General features: G+C 35.9%; 1 protein-coding gene across 1 annotated transcript in view; it reads right to left on the bottom strand.

Annotated features, from left to right (window-relative positions):
* Positions 1-896: 896 nt before the first annotated feature.
* The window catches only part of FUT8 (fucosyltransferase 8), a 154,030-nt gene continuing 130,004 nt past the window's right edge, over positions 897-24,922 (bottom strand). Inside the window, exons 6-9 of the mRNA XM_069465058.1 lie at positions 19,241-19,487; positions 17,416-17,592; positions 9,602-9,752; positions 897-1,381 (exon numbers count right to left, since the gene is read on the bottom strand). Coding sequence (XP_069321159.1) covers positions 1,064-1,381; positions 9,602-9,752; positions 17,416-17,592; positions 19,241-19,487 — 893 coding nt within the window. The 3' untranslated portion in view covers positions 897-1,063. The remainder of the gene's footprint in view (positions 1,382-9,601; positions 9,753-17,415; positions 17,593-19,240; positions 19,488-24,922) is intronic.

Here is a 24,922-nt window from a genome sequence, read left to right as displayed (position 1 = left end):
AAAGTGGTAGTAACCACAATAAGGAAGATTACCAAACAAACCTGAAATGGGTAGTTTTAGAAATGGAGGTAACAGTTCCTCCGAAAGCAAGGAATATGATTATTTAATTCAATTTTTAAAATGTCCAAAATAAGAGAATAAAAGCTCCCAAAGAGTGTTCTTAGCAACTTTGTAATGTGCACCAACTAAAATCAGTTTTCAGTATTAAAATAAACAAATGTCTCTTTGAGTTAAGTGATTAGTTGCTATATGAGAAACAGGAAACAAAAAGTAGGAAAGCTAAAAAACTATAAAACTTTTTGCCATTGTTCTTCCATTATAAAGCTGATTACGACATCATCCAATGATACAAAATTCTAGAAACTTTACAAAGTTCCTTTTGAAAATTTATTTTTTGTTATCAAAGAGAATGTCCAGAAACATTGCGTACTAAAGAATTTGTTCATGGCATTGTTTTACAAAAGTTTCTAATGGAGAGTGAATATTTTATTTTCTGATGTATCCTTCACTTATTAATGATGAGGTGGATGAACTGATGCAATTACTTAAAAAAAAAAAAAATCCAGACAACCTTATAAAGGAAAAAACATCCATTCTCATTCTGCATTTGTTGGTGGGAGTGAATTCAGTGGTCACAATACCACCACTGACTAAGAATCAACTTCCCCACAGTAGGGAGCTGTTCTGGACTTCTCAATAGGTCACAAAGGTCTCTCAGATATAGGCACCATGTTTGAAGTCTCACACAAAATGTCTGTGTCACTTAAATTACACAATGTGGCAGTGTTTTTTTCATGGGGACATAATATTGAAAGAAGGGGCAAAGTAGAAAACAACCTGTTTGCATGTTATATGTGAGTACATTATTGTACTGTGCATGGATTTGAATGGGCATTGCAGCCCTTGTTAAAGAGGAATTCCACCAACTGAAGCCTCTGCTGCTCTTGGTGCTGAAGGTGTCTACTCATTGAACCACATGTTGTTAGGTCAGGACCTTCTTCATCTACTGTTTGGCTCAAATGGTTTCAACTGAGTTTGGTTGTCCATCTCTTCCATTTGAACTTTATTTCTCAGCCTCAGGATATGTGGGGTACTTGACAGTTTCTATCTTCTCTCGGACTTTGTAGGAGGGATATAGGCCCGTCCGTCCCAGTTTTCTGTTGACACCTTTAGAATAGCCATCCCAATGATTTCCAGCCACACCAATAATATCTCCAGGTTCCATGGGGATTTCATCTGAAGTTCGAGGTTCATGAGGATAAATGGCAATCTGGTTGTGGGCATTTTGGCCCCCAAAATAGTAGATGTCATCTAAAGAATGAAAGTTTGCAGAGGCATCAGGATGCAGTGTTTGCATGATTTCATAAGCAACTCGACAGACCTTGGGAAAGAATAAAAAAAATTTTTAGTATGTGAAAGCTCTCCTTCATAGCAATCTAAAAACCCTTGGCCAGAGAGATGGGCTCCAGGACTGAAAGGCTGAGAAAAGTGGATTCCACTCACAAGCTTTCAGTCCATTTGCTCTCAGAAGATGGTATAAGGCATTCTTCATCTCTGTGCTTGGATTTTTTTTAAAACCCACCAAAGATTATTACAATGAAAATTTCTCTTTGAATAGTACAAAATACTTGAAGAACATGAATCCGTTAATTTTAACAAACATTTATTAAGAGCCACAAAGTGGTCCAGGCTGGGCATTGGTAATACAAAGATGAGTAAGACACAGATTGTGCCCTTGAAGAATTTGAGGTTTAGGATTAGGATTGTAAATGTTTAACACAAATGTTGTTGCTTCCTTTCCTTCATTCACTGTTAATCAATCACACACTCTTTTCTGTTAATTTAGAACTTGTTCTCAGAACTCTTCTCAAGAGAGATTCATGTAATTACTCATAATCAACCAGTACTGGCAAGTGAGCTAAAGCATATCTGCCATTTTTGTTCTAAAAAGTTTTAAGTGTGCAGAGTAGATAGTAAAAGTATTCTTGGACTGACATAAATTGGGCTCGTCTTTGGGGAAGATGCACCTACCTGACTAGTGTAGTCTTAAAGCTATTTAAAAGATCCTTCTGTCCAAAGAATACCTCCCCTGCCCACTGGATAGCAGGTGAAATTCCACAATATGAGCTTCATTCCTTGAGCTTAATGCTTGGTGATGAAGTTAAACTGTAACTATCTCCACAAAAGGATAACATTTTAAGCAATTAATAGATTCATTATAGAGTAAATGGGTTTCATAAACTTTTTTAAGAATAGGTCAAGACAGAGAATATTATTTTGCTTAGAAAATAGTTCCTTTATCAATGTGAACAGAGAATTTGACTCATTAAATTTTCCTAAATCTCCAGTTGTGGTCATCTCAGTTAATGAAGTTTTATTGTTACTATACCAATATTTTTACATTTATTTAAAACGACACAACTAATAGTAATTGTTAATCTGATCAGTGGAGCAATTTAGGATTACATGGCAGTCTTTTAAAACCATGGAGTTTATGAAGATCAAAAACTGAAAGGAGATGCTTGTTGTTAACTCTTATGGTCAAATGGAATCTGATTAGGTTAATCATCACCTCAACTTCTTAGAGAATCTGAATTACAGAAACATGAGGGGCAATTCTCAAATGCTATATGTAATTTGCAAATGAAACTAAGTTTAGATAGTATTTTTAATTTTGCAGAGGGACTAAAATAGAAGGAGATTTGCCCAAATTCTTGTGCTAGAATTTCAACCAAAGAACCAAGACAACAAAAACTTTGTTTTCAAGTTTATTACTTTACCAACAAACTAAGTTTATACTGGGAATGTCATGATACAATTGAGATCACCAGTAGAATACTGAGACTATAATAGAATGGGGATCAAAAAGATTTAGAACTTTTGAACTTCAAATTCAGCCAAAGGCTCACAATAGGCAAGTAAAATTAAGTGGGGACTAAGGAAAAGAAGAAACTAAATAATTAAAACAAAGCAGCTCCAATAATAGCAAACTTTACAATAACAATGATAGAGGCTAATAAAATTTACCAGGCTTTTGCTAACTGTCAGACATTGATTTTAGGTATTATCACCAAAAGATTCTATCATTATGCTCACTTTACAGATGTCAAAGGAAGTTAAGGCATTTGCCCAAGGTTACACTATTAATAAGTGGTAGATTCAAGTTGGAACCCAGGCAATCTGCATATGCTTGTAACTACTATACATATTTTCTCTTGCAAATCCTATTCTCCATGTTCACATTATAACACAAGAAATATACAACATAAAGCCAGAGCCAGCCTTAAGCAAACCTGACAGTCTTCTTTTCAGGGTCCTTCCAAACCACTTTTCAGATATCCCTAGCCAGAAATGCAGGACCTTGTATTACTCTTAGGATGATCACAATTTCTACTGTGGAAATGAACCCTATGTGTTTCCTCTTCTCCACTCTTACTGTCTTACTCTTATAAAAACAATATTGTACTCTGTCCCACACCCTTAGGGACCTGCTATTTTTTTGGGAGGGGGGAGGATAATCCTAATAATTAGTGTATGTTTTGGTATTAACAGTTGTCAATATGTTAGCATTGGTGGATAACACATGTGTTTTCTTAAACCAAAAAAAAAAAAAAAAAAAACTACAGTAGAAATTTCAGACACTGAAGTAGGCCAATGTAAGAGAGGTTTCTTAAGAAACATGTGGACTGTAGGCCTCTCTAAGCACACCAGTGCCACACAGATGTGGGTCTTTAACTTTCTTATAAGAATATGTATAATGAGGCTGGGCGTGGTGGCTCATGCCTATAATCCCAGAATTTTGGGAGGCTGAGGTAGGAGGATCACTTGAGGCCAGCCTGGGCAACATAGCAAGACCCCCGTCTCTACAAAAAATAAAAATTAAAAAATTAGCCAGGTGTTGTGGTGTGTGTCTGTAGCCCCAGCTACTTGAGAGACTGAGGCAGGAGGATCACTTGAACCCAGGAGTTTGAGGTTACAGTGAGCTATGATTGTGTCACTGCACTTCAGCCTGGGTGACAAAGTAAGATCCCATCTCCAAAAAGAGGGGAGGGAAGGGGAAAGCAGGGGTGGGAAGTAGAGGAGAGGAGAAGGAAAGAAAGGGGAGGGGAGGAGAAAAGTCTGTAATGATGTAATGATAGCAGCTAAGCCTAATTGAGCACGGATTATGTTCTAGGCAGTATTACAATAATGTGTTCTATCCCTAGCTCCTCTCAACTCATTTAACTCTTACAACAAACCTGTGAGGTACTATTGTTATTCATATTTTACAGATAAAGAAACTAGCCACAGAAAGATTAATTTCGAAAAATAAAAAAGGAGCTAGTAAATGGCACAGCTACAGTTAGAACTCTTCCAGGCTCTACAGTATGTGCTTTCAACTACAGACAAAATTGCCTTAGGATAAACACCTAGAACAATCCCTGCCATATAGTAGGTGCTCAACAGGTATCTGTTGAATGAGTATTGCTCCATGCATAATACCAGTCCAGTAATGGACATGCAAGTAATGGAGATGCGAGTCCATGGGTGATATTTAATCGTTAAGGTCCAGATATAACATTCTGAGTGAGTCATTACAAAAACTGTATATATCAACCATGGGCATTTTACTACAAGGGGCTAGAAAGATTAGTATTATGTTGATATTTTCACCTGATCCCCTATGCTTCCTCTCTGAGCTTACAAATTCAAATCACATGGCAGGTAAATGAAGACTTTCAGCTGATGCCAATATTCAGGTTTGATACTTGACAGGTAGTGTGACAGAGGAGCAATCTACGGTTTCCAAAGCAGTGACTGGCTACATGTAGTATGTTTTATTTCATTCTGTGTTGACATGGCACTCTATAATTTTTAGTACACCACTGAGCACACAGTAATGGGTAACAGCAAAAATCCTGCAGAAGGATAAAACACAGATATGATTGTATTTCAAAAAAACGATTAAAAGGGGGGGGGGGTCCATTAGTCTGAATTTCACCCTTTAGGAGAAGCCAGCTGAGTTTTCATGAGCCCCCAAAGCTTTCTCAGAACAGATGAGATCTTGTTTTTGTCAAAACAGATAGGGCCAGGAGGCTCTTCTAGTGTGAGAAGTTGCAAGTGGGTTCTTGTCCCGTTGGGTGATGCTGGGAGATCTGTGTACTTTTCCTATAAACTAGTTTGTTTTCCTATACAATGAGAGAGTAAGACCAAGGTCTCTGCTTCCTTGTAAGGAATGCCAAAAGGATTAAAGCAATGTAACAGCTGCATAGTGCAGTACTCATCATTGCAAGCTAGAGCTTATGCTGATGAAAGGTACCCTTCTGCTTTGGGAAGCAGTCACAGGGGTCACATATTGGGTTTTTTACCCCCTGCTTTCTCCATGGTACTCAACAGGTATTCACTGTTGTTTCAGGAGCCATACCTCAATGGAGATTCCTACCCAGAGCCATCTGTCTGGAGTAAGGTAGTTCTTGGTTTTGCCCTATGGACCTTCCAAAATCTGATTCAAAGTGTAATGAAGCCAGTTGCATCGTGTGTGCCTATGGAATTAGACCACAGAGTCCATGAAAGTGTTGTAATAACTGCCATAAAGGGAGGTGTCACAAAGGAAAAAAGTAATTTTGTCCTAAGGTGATTTTTAATGGTTGAAACTACTGAGCACTGTTGACTGCTCATTAAACAATGCTGACTTTAACAATGTTAGTCTTCAAAGTGAGCATCTATAACCATTTATTTAAATCAAATTCCAGAGTACTAAAAATTGATTCCAGAATTTGATAAGCAATATTTTCAAAAAACCTTTCTGATGTTTTTTTGCCTGTCTACAATTGGGCTATCAACTGCTATTATTTCTCCAACTATAATTTCTTTGCCTCAGATTTAAGATGGTTTCATCAAATAAGAAAATAACTTAAGTGACTAAGTAGATGCTTTGGGCATAGGCAATTTCCAGTAACATAGAACAAGATTAGTGTATTGGTAGAATAGTTTAGAATGTGAGTGTATAGCATTCAAAATTCACTTGATGCTTTTGGAAAATACTAATATTGCTTCCAATTTTCATATTAAATCCAGAGGACTGTTCTATTCAATTTATGAGGCTTTTAGGACAAACCTGGCTTTGAGAAACAGCTCTGGTGAAAGGATTCAGAAAATAAGAGCAACAGTAACAAAATTAGAGTAGAGCCATATTGTTGGCTTTTAAAAACTTTTCACTTAATGACAGATTATTCCCAGACCTCACTATGGAAATAAAACCAAGAAAGATTTGAAGCCCAAAGACTGAGGGGGATGAGTCTAAAAACTTATGAGGAATCCTGATTAAAATGCCTTGACGCTTGTGCCTGCAGTTTTTCAGACATCAAGCCTTGTGTTTTTCCTTCTAGCATGGCATTTCATTTCTCCAGTATTGTCTACAATAGCTCATGGGTGACAGGTCAATTCGTTCTCTCTATTGTTATAGGGTATACCATTCCTTAAAGGATAGCATATAGGAGACAGAAAGTTTACATGAGTGCAACTTCAAGGATTGTCAAAGCATTATGAAGAACATATTAAACTGTATCACTTTCTAATCATCTCTTAGGATATGAGATTATCATCAAGGGAAGTTGAGAGTTGGATGCCTGTGTTTTATTCTGGGCTGAGACTTGATTCTCAATGTTTTATCTTTTGTTACTCTTCTGGATGCATATGGCTTTAGTTTTTCCCCATTTCCTTGAACTCCTGGGCTCAAGTGATCCTCCTGCCTCTGCCTCCTGTCTTTCCCCATTTGCTAGCATGCCTGTGGCATATATAGGAAAGTCTGAAGATTAATTTCCCTAAAGTCAATACATATACAAGTTTGCATTTGTCATAGCAAACACTATGACTTATCAATCACCCTTTGGGAATGAAGAACTTGTGTTTCTGAAAATTCATATCAAATGGCTATGTTTTCTTTCAATAAGCTAAACAAAATGGAATTAAGGTGGTATGTTGGCACAGAGAAATCAATATGCTTAATGTTACTGGTTACTCTTCTTTATGAAAAATTGTTATATCTGGTCAATGCACATGATGATCAGGTGGACCCCAAGCATTACACATGACCACAAGCAGAGCTAATGGAGTGCTTAGATAGCACGTTTCATGCTCCTACCAAAATGTGAGAGCATATAGTCTGAGACGGAGCCATGTGAAAAAAGAGCTGCAAAATAAATACTGTAGGCAAAGATATTCCTGTAACTGTTTCTGTGTGTAATAATATCAACTAATGTATTTAAAACTATATTGCTGAGTACTATTCTTGGTGCTGCTTTACTTTTAACAACTCTTCAATCTTCACAAAAGCTCTATGCAGTAGGTACTATTATTTTTTTATAGGTGGAAAAAAAAAACCTATAGTAAGAGATAGGGTAAGTAATTTGTTCAAGGCCACATAGCTATTAGATGGTCAAAAGCTGGACTCAAATACAGATAGGCTGACACCAGTGCTCACATTGCCTCGTTCTTGTTCTCTGCCCAGTGAAGTCAATGGCTTGGCATTTTGATCCTATCAGTGACTTTTTCTCAAGCTCCATTGGTGATGATGATGAGACATTTCCAGGTCATTTTTCAAACAATTCCAATTCTAGTTTATAGCAAAGGAATTGCTGTAATGCAGCAACAAATTTCAATCATACTGCAAAAATACTAAACTGTACTAAATACGTCTTTACTAAAAATATTTGAAAAAAATCCTGTGGTACAAGTAAGCCCAAATATTTATCATTGAATGTGGAATTATTCCACAATTTCAAATACTACAGCTGTTAGTCATCAAATAAAGTATGTTCTAATGGAGATGATTACACTTGGCAAACTGCTACTCACTATATAAATGTAGGGTATTGTTACTGTTAAATTTTTACTCTGAACCCCAATGTAAAATATTTTAAGGTATTTCAAGTCTATTTTTGGAAACAAATATTGTTATGACTAGAACAGTGTTCTCAACCAGGGCAATTTTGCCCCCCAGGGAACATTTGACAATGTTGGCTTGAGGTAAGGGTGCTACAGGCCAGGGATACTGCTAAATATCCCACAATGCACAATACAGCTCCTCACAATAAAGACTTACCTGGCCCCAAATGCCAATGGTGCCTAGTTTGAGAAACCCTGGACTAGAGGAATTAACTTCAGGCAGGCATAAAATCTAGGCCTACAGGGAAGCTGGTACACCTGGGGAAGTGACTCTTGATTTGCACATTCTAACAGTAAGCATCAGGAATGCGTAGATGTTGTTACTAGTTACATGCATTTGTTGATCATGTAGGTACGTGGCCAAATTCTCAAAAATAGTTGGGAGGGACCAAGTAGTTATAAATGTCTGCCCTATTCCTGCAATGGGAATGGAAAAGGGAGCTTCTCATAGATAGGATTCTCATCCCAATTAGGGAGAAACATCAATAGTAGATGCCTTCATGGGAACTTGAAGGCCAAGAAGTTTTCCCTTTTGATTAGGACTGCTGCTATGTGCATCTGTCTTTGGGTAGTAAGTTGTATTCTTATTCCATATTGAAGGAATCTGTAGCCCTTTCCTGGGAAGTTACCTTTCCAAAAATCATATCACCATCCCATCATGACAATGTACACTGTCATATAATAAAAAACCGTCCATTTCTTTATTCTCTCTGAAGTATATTCCCATGAAAATGATGCGGCTTTCCTTTTTCACATTTTCTTTTCTCTGCTTCTTCTCAGCATTTAAGTATACATTTATCTTATACTGATTTATATTTTTTGGTAATCATCCTCTAGTTATTTCATATTGAGTATTTTGCTTATTAGATTCTGGACCAAGGCAAGAGCCGTATCTTCAATCTCCTTTGAAATCCCATCTGCACCTAGTATACTTTTGAGCACAAACAGTCATTTAACAGCTGGTTGAATGAACTAACCAGTAATATGTGCATAAATGAGAGAGCAGAATAAAATCCACAATAAATATTGTCATACTGACATTCCACTGGGCATATAAGGCTGATTGGACCACTCATAAAAACACACACACTATCCTCATAAAATATAATTGTCTGCCACAATTAAACTTAAAGAATGATTGTGATATTGTATTGCTTATATTTAATGTACAGTTTCTTGCTTGGCAGAAATGTAATAGAACTTGAAAAGGAATTACATTTACTCTTTCTTCTTTTCTACAAAGCGATCAAGTGAGGCAAAATGTGGAACACTTAAGTCTCTCAGTATCAGTGTAATGATGTATAGAAATGGATGGATTCTGGTTACATACTGACTATACGCAAAATTAGGAAGGTATTAAGTAATCTTAATTATTGCTGTTTCTGTTAAATGCTGTGAACAAGCCAAGTACTTTAAACAACTCCAGTAACCAGCTTCAGTGGAGACTGTAAACAACTAAATATTGCTTGTAAACAACATTGCTTGTTAACAACTAAATATTCAATGCACTCAAATAGCTATTTTATGGGATCTTTTCATTTTTCCACAAAAGGGACAATTACTAAATACCAGGAAAATATCTGAGTCACGATAACTAACATTAGACACACAAATAACAGTTTGGTCCTTTATGACCAGAAAGTATTGGTCATTAAAAAGCCCTACTAACACTTACCTGGGATGAAAAAGTACACACTAAGAAGTCTGCCTGAGAGAGAAAATGTATATCCAAGATCACACCCCGAAGTGAATTTTCTGTATATCGATTATGTAGTCCAGCTGACCAAGAGATAGAATTATCACTAATAAATTCATAATTGGGGTACCTGAAAGAAGAAAGAAATTTATTCATGGTCACTGAAATCACAGTATCCCATCAGGATGTAGATTTGCTACTTTGACAAAGAGCTTCTCAAGGAGAACTTTAATTAAGGCATTCAATAGTGTAGTTCATGAGGCATCTTTAAATCCATTAGTGCGGCAAGAACCATTCTGGAACACCCTGTATACAAAACATTACTGAGCTATTCTCTTTGTAATGAGTAACTTTTAAGAGTTTATTCAAAGTGCTTACAAATTCCCTGAACTTTTCCTTTACAATATAAATATCATAAAACTTCATTTAAATTTTTAATTTAGAATTTGTGATAATTCTGATTTGTGTTAGGCTTTGTAAATGTCTTCTTCATTGATATTACAAGTTGATATAACAAAGAAGTTAAGAGATGAAGATTAAAAAATTTTTGAGAACCAACAGTCCCACCTAATGGAATTCAGCTGCACATCAAAAAAAAAAAAAAAAAAAAAAGCACCATGATCAAATGTGCTTCATCCCAGAGATGCAAGGATAGTTCAACATATGCAAATCTATAAATGTAATTCATCGCATAAATAGAAGCAAAAACAAAGATCATGTGATCCTCTCAATAGATGTAGAAAAAGCATTTGACAAAAATTTAGCACCTTTTTATGATAACAACTCTTAACAAAATAGGCATAGATGGAACATACTTCAATATTATAAAATCCATACATGACAAACCCACAGCCAACATCATACTGAACAGGGAAAAAGTGAAAGCATTCCCACCTAGAACTGGAACCAGACAAGGTTGCCCACTGTCACCACTTCCATTCTACATAATGCTGAAGTCCTAGCCAGAGCAATCAGGCAAGAGAAGGAAATCAAGGGTATTCAAATAGGGAAAGAAGTAGTCAAACTCCCATCCTTCTTAAGGAACCATGTCCTTACTCTTAAACAATAACAGTAATGGAAAGGCCATTCTAATAAATTTAGGAAAGCAAGTTCCCTATCGTTATCAACCAAGTAGTATTTCGGTTGACTTGCTTGAGATAGGGTATGTGTTTAAAAATATTAAAACAAGATATCTTTTAAAAAGTCAACTGTATGTTCAAATGATTGTACTTTGAATTAGAGATTTAATTGTTCTCTAGCATAGAGTGAATCATTTTCTCAGTGTATAAGGTAGATCTTGAGTTAAGTTGCAAATCTTGGGAAGTTACATGAAAGGGGGATAATAATTATACCTACTTTATATAATTTCCTAAAAATTAAGTGATATAAAAGTTCTTGAAAGTGTACCTGATGGGCCGGGCGCGGTGGCTCACGCCTGTAATCCTAGCACTCTGGGAGGCCGAGGCGGGTGGATCGCTCAAGGTCAGGAGTTCGAGACCAGCCTGAGCAAGAGCGAGACCTCGTCTCTACTAAAAATAGAAGGAAATTATCTGGCCAACTAAAATATATATAGAAAAAAATTAGCCGGGCATGGTGGCGCATGCCTGTAGTCCCAGCTACTCGGGAGGCTGAGGCGGTAGGATCGCTTAAGCCCAGGAGTTTGAGGTTGCTGTGAGCTAGGCTGATGCCACGGCACTCACTCTAGCCCGGGCAACAAAGCGAGACTCTGTCTCAAAAAAAAAAAAAAAAAAAAGAAAGTGTACCTGATGTAGTAAATGCTCAATAATTATTAGCTGTGATTATTAAACATTCTTCCCTTTGACACGCACCTAATTTTATTCCTGATTTCTTTAGATCTCTGCTTAAATATCACGTTATTAGTGAGGAATATGGAAATCTCTATCCCTTTTACCTGCCTAATTTTTCTCCATAGCTCTTTTTATCATTTGATATAATATGCAGCTACTATTTGTTTCCTGCCTGCATCCATTCCCCACCTCCATCATCTCTAACTGGAATATAAGCGCTATAAAGGGACGCACTTATTCTGCTTTGTTTACTGTATTATTCTCAGCATCTAGAAGAGACTCTGGAATATAATAGAGGATGAATGAATAGATTATCTGCTGAAAGAATAATAGTTTCTATTTAGAAACCCTGAAACATTCAGAGTCAGCTTATATGTTTGTCTTCCAAACAGTATTCCCCAAAGGTTAGGATCATGCCTTAGTTTCCTTTGCATCACAGCACTTAGCATTTCACACAGTGCTGTGTGAATAAATATGAACAAGTGAATGCTACCTATGTCTGGGACTTTTCCTAATCCCCTAACAGCTGCTTCAGATTTCTCTTCATTTCATGGCCACCAAGGAGCTTTCCCTCTTTGCCCCTCTAATAATGACTATAAAGGCAAAGTCTCTAAGCACTATTTCAGACTGCTTTTTAGTGTTCAGATCTATTTGTCCTCATTATTTTTTATAGTTCTCCCTCCTCAGCTCAGAATCAGGGAGATGAAGAAAATGTCACATTTGTTCTAAAAAGAAAACAACCAGAAATGCTTTTAATGTGATCCCCGTGAAGTTGCACACTCGGGCATGGGATAAAACAGCAACAAATAAGTATGAAGATGATGAAGGCTGGGGGAGAGGGGGAACTAATAAAACCAGTACAGGTTTTATCCCTGAATAATGACTAACTTTGTCAGCACGGTTTGGGTGTCTAATAGTGTTCATTATTAGAGTGTTTAAATCACAGAATCATCGGCAGTCAAAGAAATAAGACCTATTAGAGTTGGCTGTCTGATATTGTATTCTAAGATTGTGGAGATTGGGGATGGGGTGAAACAGGAAGAAAAACAAGCCTTTAAAAATCTCCCAGAGAAAATATTTACATATTTAGTTTGCTCAGTGAAACAAAGAAAGGGGTGATTCATTTACCAAGAAGTAACACTAACATTAATGGTTCTTAACTTTCAGAACCAAACTGAAAGGGGGTCCTCAGGCCTATCTCTATATGCAAAAGATAGTTTCATGAAGGATACCAAGGGTGGAAAAAAACAAACAACAATGAAGTAAACAATGGGAGAAAGAGATTTTGCGCTTTTAATAATGAGCACGGAACTTTCTGCACAGACAGGATTCTTATCTTTTGCCCTCAAGTATGTCAGCAGAGGAATTCTTTTATCTTGTGGTTCCACAGATTGGCAATGATAAAAAGAAATTTTCTTTTTCCATCTTATACAAACTTATTTTTATATCATTCGCAAATGACTAGCTTGCAGTTATAAACTAATAACAAATTTCTTTTCTCTGAAGTTTTTCTCCAGACCGAGAGAGATACAACTCTTGGTGATTTCACCGTACCTAGTATATGACACCTTCGGGACACTTATCTAACTGTACTATAATTATTTGTGACATGTATATTATCTACCAGTTGGATACTCCCTGAGATAAGGAGCCATACATTATTTTCCATTTGTCTTTATATTCCTAGTGCCCTGTACTGTGTCTAGCATATTATAGAAGAACAATAAAATAATGAACAAATGTACCACTCAGTGCTAATTCTTCATTTCACAGGGCAATCAAACAATTTACAAAAACTTTATAACAATTTTTCTTGCCTTTACTCATTTTGATGTACCTAATTTTAGGAAGAGCTCCTCCAGCATTTTTTATAAAGAACAAACGAAATATGTAAATATTTCCTCTGGGAGATTTTTAAAGGCTTGTTTTTCTTCTTGTTTCACCCCATCTCCAGTCTCCATAATCTTAGAATACAGTATTCAGATAGCCAACTTTAATAGTTCTTATTTCTTTGACTGCCAATGACTCTAATTTAAACATTCTAATGGTGAATTACTTAAAATATTGCCACATTAGAATGGCTTCCACAGTCACTGGGATGTTGGTGATAAAACCTCATGAACCCAATCTTAACCTAGAGAAATCTGAGGTGTAATACCAAGCCACAAAGCATTAACTGCTCATTTTCATATAGAAGCCGTATGTATAAAGTGATTGTAACCCCTTTTTCAAAGGACAAGCTACCCAGAAAATGAATTTTCTTTTGTGTGAACCCTATACATCACTTAATTAAGTTTAATTCTTCATTTCTTTACCCTCCTGAAGCAAAAAAGTATTACAATGATTACACTGGCCATTATATACTTGTGGAGAGATTAATTCATGCTTTTGGTCTCTTAAAATAATGGTAGAGATTTTATGATATGTTGAGGTATCAAAACCAATCCTGAGAGGTCTAAAGCAGGGTTAATTCAAAGTGGAAAAACATTTAAGTAAAAGAATGAACGAAAAAGAAATAGCATTTAAATTCTTGAGAATATCTTTTGAAATGACTCAAAAATTAAACTAAAAGGATTTTCAAAGAGAAAAAAATTATGCATAAAATGCTACTACTACATTTATAACAGAATGTGGAGAAAACTGCTGCCTGGACTACCACTGGGAGAGGAGTCATAGCTGCTGACTACAAAGAGGAAACTCAAGTTTTACTATTTCCAAAGTCCAACTGTCAACTGTACTGTAGGGGTTATTTGTATAAAAATGTTGGGCTGTGCTACAGATCAAAGCTATAAAATGTTTATATTCTTTTATCTAAGTACTTCCAAGTTTAGAAATCTAGCTGAAGGAAATAATGTAGATAATTTAAGATGTAATTCATAGTATTATTTATAAGAGTAAAAAATTGGAAATAACCTAACTATCCAGTATTAGGAGAATGGTTGGTCAAGTAAGCAATCGCATATCCATACAGTGGATATGTAAACATTAAAAAAGATGTCTACAATGACATTTTTAGCAACATGAGAAAAAGGATCTATTGTTGTATTCAGTGAAAAAGAGTTCAAATTATTTAAAATATGATCAACTACAGTCATGGGCCACTTAAATGATGGGGATATGTTTTCAGAAATGTGTCATTAGGTGATTTTATCATTATACAAACATCACAGAATGTATTTACACAAACCTGGATGGCACAGCCATCTATACCATACCTAGGCTACATATGTATATAGATATATATATGCATATTTATATGTAAACCTATCTCTCTTAGGCTGCAAACCTGTACAGCGTGTTACTTGTAGGCAACTATATACCGTAGGCAACTAAATACTGTAGCCAAATATAACACAATGGTATTTGTGTATCTAAAAATATTTAAACACAGAAAAGATACAGTAGAAATACAGTATTATAACACTGTATTATAATCTTATGGACAACTGTCATATATGTGGTCTGTGGTTGACCAAAACATTATGTGGTGCATGACTGTATTAAAAAAATGTGGCTATATAAATGGGTCTGTGGATAATATATTTTTCTTGCTTGTGTATTTACCAACTACCATATTTTCTAATGAATGTGAATTATTTTTAAAATCAAAGAAAAAAGGAAAAAAGCTTGTGATACATTTAAGAACAAGTGAAAGAGTAGACAAAATTAATATCTTTTTCTTCAATCAAGCTACAAATTCAGTCTGGTTTTTTAAAATGAAGAAACATGGTGAACTATCACTATTTGGTTTTTCTCTAGCAGGTCTGAACATTAAACTGGAAAGATGTTTGTGAAAATTTTTATTATGTTTTGTGCCCAAATGTTCATTTAATACCTAACTCTTGTATTAACTCATTTTTATACTTGGCTGACAAATTTCTTGGCCTTTTGTATACACACACACATACACACGTACACACACACACATACACACAGGCATGTGTGTGCAAGTGTACGTGTGCTCTAGAGAGGGAGACTTAAAAATAAAAAGACAATTTGCATCAAGTTAATTTGGATTCTCAGGATGTAGAAGTAGGATTTAAATTATTATACAATGACTTGGACTAATACCTGCATTATAGTCCTTATTCTAAATCTGTTTTTTTCCCCCACCCCTATTTATGCTATAGAAAAGGGACCAATAAATACATTAATTAAATAGCCAAATAGCTTAAATGATTAATGGCTGTTTTGAAACTGATGGGATTGAAATCAACACAATTTAATATTTATTGGACACCTACAAGAGCTAGGTATTGTGTCCAAAGTGCCTATAATCCAGTGAGAAAGACAGAAGCAAGTGCTAAACACTGTGACAGAGGACTGCACAGAGGAGGGAAACAACCCAGTCAAGGCATCAGGGATGATTTCTGGAGGAGATGGTATTTGAGCACAGGTAGGACTACAATTTTCTTCCTCCTCCTTCTCTTTCATATACACTTAATATATCCTTTATTTATTGATAGTAAATGAAGGCCAACTCCAGGTTCATTCAGATCCTATGATAAGAAAAGTACAATTAGGATCAGTGCTTTGTCTATGTATTTTCATAACACCCTATGTTAACCCTATAGTAGCATTACTCACACTGTACTGTAATTGTCTGTTCCCCCACTAGATTTGGGAAGTCCTTGAGAGCAGGGCATATCTTGCTTATCATGGAATACTCAGCACCTAGCACGGTGCCTGAAATACAGATGGGCTTAAAAAATTATGGTTACTGTTCAATACGTACTAGTAGTCTTTATTCCTTCACTAATAAAACACATTTTTTGATTCTTTACCTGTCTTTAGAATAACTTCCAAATTCTGGAAATTTTTATAAGACAAAAACTCTTTTATCTACATAGGTGTTCAGCTGCCTATAACTGTCAGTGAAGACAGTGAGATAAAAAGAGTAAGCATTGGTGTGTTTTACTGCTAACAGTTTTGTATACTTGGTTAGTATTATGAACTGAATATTCATGTCCCCCCAAATTCATATGCTGAATCCCTAACCACAATGTGATGGTATTTGGAAATGGGGCCTTTGGCAAGTAATTAGGGTTAGATGACATCTATGAGGGTGGGGGCCCTCATGATGGAATTAATGATCTTATAAGAAGAGATACCAGAGAGCTTGTGTTCTCTCTCCCCACACACAAAGAAGAGGTTACGTGATCACACAGTGAGATAGTGGCCACCTACAGGCCAAGAGAAAATGAAATCTACCTTGCTGGCACCTTTATCTTCAACTTCCCAGCCTCCAGAGCTGTGAGAAATAAATTTCTGTTATTTAAGTCACCCAGTCTATGGTATTTTGTTATGGAAGCTCTACTGGACCAATGCAGATTTTGGTAGTGAGAAGTGGGTGATTTTTTTTTTTTTTTTTTTTTGTTGAGACAGAGTCTCACTCTGTTGCCCGGACTAGAGTGCCATGGCGTCAGCCCAGCTCACAGCAACCTCAAACTCCTGGGCTCAAGCAATCCTCCTGCCTCAGCCTCCTGAGTAGCTGGGACTAAAGGCATGCGCCACCATGCCCGGCTAATTTTTCTATATATATTTTTAGCTGTCCATATGATTTCTTTCTATTTTTAGTATAGACGGGGTCTCGCTCTTGCTCAGGCTGGTCTCAAATTCCTGAGCTCAAACAATCTGCCTGCCTCGGCCTCCCAGAGTGCTAGGATTACAGGCATGAGCTACCGCACCCGGCCGATACTTTTTTTTTTTTTTTTTTTTTTTTTTTTCCGGCCGATACTTTTAATCATAATAATGATTATGACTGGTGCGTAAGTCAGTGGTCTAGTTCATTTTGGATTTCTTATTACAAGGCATTGTCAGATATGGCAAATAAAATATCCTTTGATTAGATTAACAAGTACACAGTCATTTGAATTTTTAAAACCCCAATAATATTATAGCAGAGTGACAAATCATGGGAATTGAGGATTCCTTTCAACTAAAAGAGACAATCCCACTTTAGAATCACTATTTGGTCTAACTTACTTTGTTTTGGCTTCCTTTAATAAAGAAGGGTCATCCGTGGCCAAATATACTCTTTTTTTGTCCACTTGCATTCTGCGTGCAAGAAGCTGAAAATGTTCTTCAACATGCACCATGTATTCCTCAATGGGATGGAAGGCAGCTTCTGTTCCCACTTTGTCTGTGCGTCTAACATGGACTCTGGGGGAGAAATTCAGACTCTGTTGATAATGTGCTGATGCACTGGGTGCTTTCTGGGTACTCAATTTCTATCCCTACTCATGGTGGCATTACAGGCATTTTAACCAATTTTTCTTTCATTTTCACCATGAGAAAAAAAATAGTATTTAAAAAACTGAAACACATATATTCTAAATATATTTGCAGGTTAAACAATACAAGGGGAATTAGAAAATAAGTAAGGCCTTAAAGAATGCTTTCTTACAGAGAAAGCAATTGACATGTCAGGAACAAATGGGAGATTCCGGAGTTGTGCTTCACACTAGGCAGCAATACCAACTAGTTGTCCAGAAAAAACTGGATATAACTTTTAAGATTTTAGAGACCAAAAAGATACCAGGATTCACAGTTGTTATTATATAACATGAAAGATATTGTTTGTAAAGTTCTGATGTCAAGGGTTTTTTTTTTCTTCATTTTACTCTGTAGAGTCACTTTAACTGCCAGCTCATAGAATTTAAAGTTGTCCAAGGAAAACACGTGGACTTTTCCAATAGTACAGCTAAGGCAAACCTTTTAAGGGTTTTTACTATTTTAAAAAAATGGAGCCAATCCAGCCCTATTGTTTTGTGCATAATGAATTTCCTTTCTTTGTTTTTCACTCCATCAAACACAAGCAGATACTGATATTATCTGTCCTGTTTAAGAAAGGTCTCAAAATTGTAAAATTAGGGACATAGATTTACATTGTCCTATACCGAAGAAGGCGCTGACTTCCACAGTATTCTCCTACCATCTTAGTACATTCAAAGTAATTTTAATGGAAATAAGAATAACAGTCATAGTATATTTTCATAAATTAGAAGATTCTCCTCAAATCTGTCCTCCTCCTCCCCCCAAATTACTAACTCACTATTCATATGCAGAAAAAGGAAAAAAGGTAGGTTTGTTTCCCTTTAGGTCAAAGCATATAGGCATGCCTTAGGATAAGCCTAAGGCCAGGTTTTTACTATGAATCTGGAATGAAGGTTTGATTTCACTGGAGTTACTTTGTCATCTCCATTGCTATTCTTTCCTTTGCATTCCAGGCTATAGTCCAGATGTGGATACTATCACATGCACATCTATTCTATCGTCTTTTCCTTCCCATATTGTTCCTAATCATCCCTTCTCTGGGGAAACTGGAATTGTTCAGTGTGCTCTATAGAGATGAAATGGGGCAGAAAGAATGATTCCACTGAATTTCAATGAAAAGTTCCGTGAGAAGAAACAATATTTGATATTCTGATTTCAGATGTCTTTCTTTAGCTCTAACACTTAGACTAGGGGTCAGTAACTTCCCTACCTATGAAGACTAAGACACAAGGGAAGGTGTGGAGGCAAGAAATATGAAATAAAAATAAAAATAAAAAGAGATCTGTAATGATAGGAGGAAGAGCCAAAGGAAGAAGAACATTTGACACAGTAGCAGACAGCTACTAAGCAATTTTCTTAGCTGTTTTAAGTGAACAAAGGAAGAATAGTTTCCCTGTGCTCTAAGGTGAACTCTGGAACCTTTATTCTTTGGTGAGGCTATAAAAATTAAACTCTATTGTAAAGTTCACACCATATTGTAAAGGCTCATAACCCTGTTACTATCACTATTTGAGAATAAAAATCAGATTCTTACCCAATAACTGGATGTTTGAAGCCAAGCTTCTTGGTGGCCTCTTCTATTTCCTTCTCTAGCCAAGGTTGTGGGCGGATCAAGTATTTGACAAACTGGGACACCCACCACACTGCAGGATCACCATGGACACGTACAAGTCGATCTGCGAGGTCCTCTGGTACAGCCAAGGGTAGATAGGGAGGACGTGGATGAAGACTGTCCACGATAGGGAGCTCAACCACTTGAACATTTTTGTCTTTCACTTCACCTAACAGAATATCAAAACATATCATCATTACCACACTGTATTTCTCATACATCTACACTCAGCAAGAACTCACTCTGGGTGCTTTCATCCTTGTAGCAACTCTAAGGAAGTATTATAATTTTTACTTTACAGAGGAAGTTAAGTAACTTGCCCAAGGTACCAGAGCAAAAGTGACAGAGCTGAATTTCACATGCAAGTTGGCCTGCCTCTTGATCCCATGACCTTTTCTAAAAATTTCTATCATAACATGCTATCATATCAACACCTCATACCCCAACAGAAGGATGGTATCCAGCACTCAAAGTATCGAATCAGAGAATAACCATATTGCCAGTAGACACAGACAGCTAGCAAAATTCTGTTTTTTTGTTACTGTTTTTTTTTTTTTTTTGGAATTAGACAAGAAAGTGTTCTCAAAACTTCCAGCTTGTCACTATAGCAAATTGCTCTTGTACTACTTTCATGACAGTGTATGATGACTCTGGGGATATCTAAAGATTACAATTATAAGCCAAGCATCTGTATCTTTTGAAGAAAAAAATTTAGATAATTCGAAAATCTTTTTTTCTTGTCCAAAATAGACCTGTTGTATTTTCAATTATGATAATAACATAATCTGTGTTGCTTGTTTACCTAGATATTAAAGTTCAAATAGAGGTCTGATGCTAATCTTTACAGATGATTACTTTCATAATTCAACTTCTAGGTATCATTAATGCTACTGCTATTCTATTAACCTTATAAGGCAATAATAAGAATAAACCACAAGGCAATAGCCAGTAACCCTAGAGTTTATTTTATATATTAAAGACCACATAGTGGGCAAATGACATGAATAGAAACTTCTCGAAAGAAGATATAAGAATGGCTAACAAACATATGAAAAAATGCTCAACATCCCTAATCATCAGAGAAATGCAAATCAAAACCACAATGAGATATCACTTAACCCCAATGAGAATGGCCTTTATCAAAAAAACCCAAAACAACGCATGTTGGCGTGGGTGCGGAGAGACAGGAACACTCATACACTGCTGGTGGGACTGCAAACTAGTGCAACCCCTGTGGAAAGCATTATGGAGGTATCTTAAACAGATTCAAGTAGACCTGCCATTTGACCCAGCAATCCCATTACTGGGCATATACCCAAAGGAAAAAAGGTCATTCTGTAACAAAGACACATGTACCCGAATGTTTATAGCAGCACAATTCACAATAGCAAAGATGTGGAAACAACCCAAATGCCCATCAATACATGATTGGATTAGTAAGCTGTGGTATATGTATACCATGGAATATTACTCAGCCATAAGGAATAATGAAGATACGACATCTCTATGGTTCTCCTGGAGAGAGTTGGAACCCATTATATTAAGTGAAGTATCCCAAGAATGGAAAAACAAGCATCACATGTACTCACCAAAAAATTGGTTTCCCTGAACATCACACCTAAATACACATCTAGGAACGACACCAATCGGATATCAGACTGAGGTGGGGGGTGGGGGAGGGGATGGGAGTATGCCTACACAATGAGTGCATTGCACACCGTTTTGGGAATGGTAACACTTGAAGGTGCTGACTTGGGAAGCGGGGGTGGGAGGGGAGGGGAGGGACATATACCTACCTGATGGGTGCAATGCGCACTACCTGGGGAACGGACACGCCTGGAGCTCTGACTTGGGGGGAAAGGCGGTACATGGGCAACGTATGTAACCTGCAATTCTGTATCCCCCATAACAATAAGAAGAAATAAAAAAAAAAAAAAAAGACCACATAGTAATAACTGGGAGACACAAAGATACCAGGCAGAGAGATTTTACTATCATAAAATGTAATGAGTTAAATTTTCAATGGCAAAAAATATTAACCCAAACATACAAAATAATTCTAGTTCAGATGTTGTCATTGTGCACAATGAATTAGAATCAAAATCACCAGACCATTAAAGCAAGAACACACTTATTGAGAATAAACCTAGAATATGTTTAAAAAGTATTCACTAGAATGAAATACAGTCTTCAAATTCTGTTTTTCCGTATATATGCAAAATGTTTTAAAATAAATTAAATGATCTCGGAATGTAGTCAATCAAACCAACTGCATGGTTATTAGAAAGTCAGTTTGGTTAATAACCACTGGTTAATATTCTCTCTCTGATATGTAAAATTCATTTCAGGATTCTTAGAACAAAATCCTTGAAACACGACATTTGTTACATGAATAAATGGCAATAAAAAAAATTTACCGTCAGTATTGCAGTTCATCTAGGGTGCCAGTTAAGAAAGAGTTGGGCAGGTTTATCAGATGAGAAACTATAATTAAGAGCATGAGAGCAAAGAACAGGCTGCATTTTAAATTAAACTGTAATAGTCTCCCATAAGGCAAGGAAAACTAGTGTGCTTTCCCTGATATGGAGATGATTGTAGGGGCAGTACAAGTATTAGAGAGAAAAGGAAGAATAAAAGAGGAACGGGTAAAATAATAATTTTTAAATAATTTAAAAATAATTTTTAAAATAAGTAAAGAGAAAAAGAAAGGAAGACCCCAGCCTTTCACATATGGCCATAAATTCTGCTTTCTATAAGCAAAAGCAAAATTAGTAGGGATGGCTTCCTCTTGCAATTTCTTCCTAACAAGGTAATAACCAGGAATATTCAGGTAACAAGGGCATATTCAGTGCAATTAGCTCCAAATTTTACTTATATGAAAGTGTTACCCTCTAATTGCCCCAAAGCCTCAACTTCCTTATAGTTTGCCCTATTAATAGCTTTCAGAAAGAAATGAAAACTATGCCCACACCTTCAAGAAAGAGAACTCAGTTTATTTTTATTGATTCTTTGTTCATTCATTTATTCACTTATTCAAATATTTAGTGAACACTACTATATGCCAAACACTGTATTAGGCATGGTATATAGTGATGACATGGTTCTTGACCTCCAAGTTACAATGACTCGAGATTTCCAGTTCAAAAACCTCACCCGGACTAGACTGCTTTCAGTGAAAGAAGAATAAACAAACAAAACAAAACAAAACAAAACATCACCAACAAACATGCTATCAAAAAGATATCAGTACTCAACTGCCTAGTAAAATATTTTTAAAAAGCTGTTTACATTTACAAATAAAAAAACTGGCACAGAATAAAAGCTTAGATTCCTCAATAATGATATATTTCAAAATGAAAGAAAACAACATAATACATGCTATGTTAGAAGGCCCCTTCTTTTACTTGCTTTGCGATATAACATTTTATATTCTATTGGAATACAGCTTCAAAAGAATTTTAATCTGAAAAAATCCTAGAAATAATCTTATTCAGTGTTTTCTAAATTTTAGTTATTTGTGTACTGTCTTTATGATTTTTAACATATCCCTGTACCACCTGTACTATTTAATATTTTAAAAACTGATACACTTTTTAAAACTTAAATTAATTTATTTTATAGATGTTAACCCTAAACATAAATTCACTGAAAACAAAACCATGTTACTAAATTCTATCTATATGGATGCTATAGCTTATTGAGGACTCTAAGCCCAAGCCGGATTTCTGTTAAAAAACAATATTATCAGTGAGGTCTTAAAGGGTGATAATTGCTTTCTTCCTTGTATCTCCTATGAGTTTGAAACCAACTGATAATGAAACAGAGAGAGGAATAGGATGGTAACCAAAATATCAGCTTGATAATCAATAAGGATGAATTACAAAATGTGATTTTGTGGTTTGGATTTACGGCTTCATGGGTTTTCTAACAGTCCCCACCTTGTTCTGAGAAGAGTTTGTCAGTCAAAGCCCCCTACATGTGAAGGAGGAGAAGCATGCCTTCTGAGAATGGGCGACACTGTGAGAGAAGCCAGAAAGGGCTGTGCCTCACATGTTCGGTTCCTCCTCCCAAACTCACTGGTTGGATAACACACTACTTTCCTTCCAAATGGAAGGGAAATGAGGTAAACAGAAAGAGCAAAAAAGAACTTCTGTAATTTTCCCTTCTAAGGAATTAATTTGACTTCTGTGGAAACTTGTAAGGAGTGGAGAATTCATAGTACATGCCCACCCTCCTCCCCCCCCCCCCAATGATTATCCAGTGTTAGAGAGCTATTAAAGATATCTTGATACCAAATTGAGACTTTCTCTTTGACATAATCCGAAAGATTGAAAAAGGAGTAACTTTCTCACTATATGATTCAATGTTTATTTTAGTGTTTTATCAAGTCAATCCTTAAAATGATCTCATATGCCACCCAAAATCATCTCTAGTAATCTTGAATGGGTTTCAGAGTTTGTGAAACACAGATTTACTAAAACTTTCATTTTACAGAGGAAACAGACTAAGAGAGGTTAAGTGAACTTCTCAATGGTAATACTGCTAATAAAAGGGCCAAGATCCGACCCTAGTGTTTATCTATTACTTATACTACATTCTACTTTCTGAAATCTACATTTTAGGTTTTACTTTTAATTGAAAATTAATAATTGTGTATATTATAGGGTACAATGTGATGTTTTGATCTTTGTACACATTGTAGAAATATTACATCAAGCTAATTAACATATCTGTCACCTCACCAACTTATTTTTTTGTGGTGAGAACATTAAAAAAATCTATTTTTATAGCAATTTTGAAATATACAATACATTATTAGTAACTATGGTAACCATGCAGTGCCAAAAACCACTAAAACTTATTCCTCCAGTCTAACTGAAATGCTCATCAACATCTTTCTTTTCCCCATCCATCCCCCCCACCCTCCAGCCTTTGGTAATCACCTTTCTACTCTGTGTTTCTATGAGATTGACTTTTTTAGATTCCACGTATAAGTGAGATCATACGGTATCTTTCTGTGTCTGGCTTGTTTCACTGTTAGAAATAATAAACAAAATCAATAAAGTCGCAGGTCACAAAATCAACATACAAAAATAAATAGTGTTTCTATACCCTAACAACAAACTATCTGCAAAAGAAATTAAGAAAACAATCTCATTCACAATAGCATCAAAAAATAAAATAAAATGAAATGAAATACTTAAGAGTATATTTAACCAAGGAGGTAAAAAATATGTATACTGAAAACTATAAATATTGAAAGATATTGAAGAAGACACAAATAATAAAAAGATATCCCATGTTCATGGACTGAAATAATTAACATTGTTAAAATGTCCACACTACCCAAAGCAATCTACAGAGTCAATGCAATCTCTATCAAAATTCCAATGTCATTTTATACAGAAATAGAAAAAACAACCCTAAAATTCATATGGAACCACAAAAGACCCCAAAATTAGCCATAGCAATCTTGAGCAGAAAGAAGAAAGCTGGAGGCATCACACTTTCTGATTATGAAATATATTTTAAAGCTGTTGTGGTCAAAATAGCACGATACTGGCATAAAAACAGACATGTTGACCAGTGGAACAGAACAGAAAG

Source organism: Eulemur rufifrons, chromosome 2, assembly GCF_041146395.1.
Source record: "Eulemur rufifrons isolate Redbay chromosome 2, OSU_ERuf_1, whole genome shotgun sequence".
NCBI classification, from domain to species: Eukaryota; Metazoa; Chordata; class Mammalia; order Primates; family Lemuridae; genus Eulemur; species Eulemur rufifrons.
Note: the sequence above shows the minus strand (reverse complement) of the source record. Positions and strands in the feature narration are given on the sequence as shown.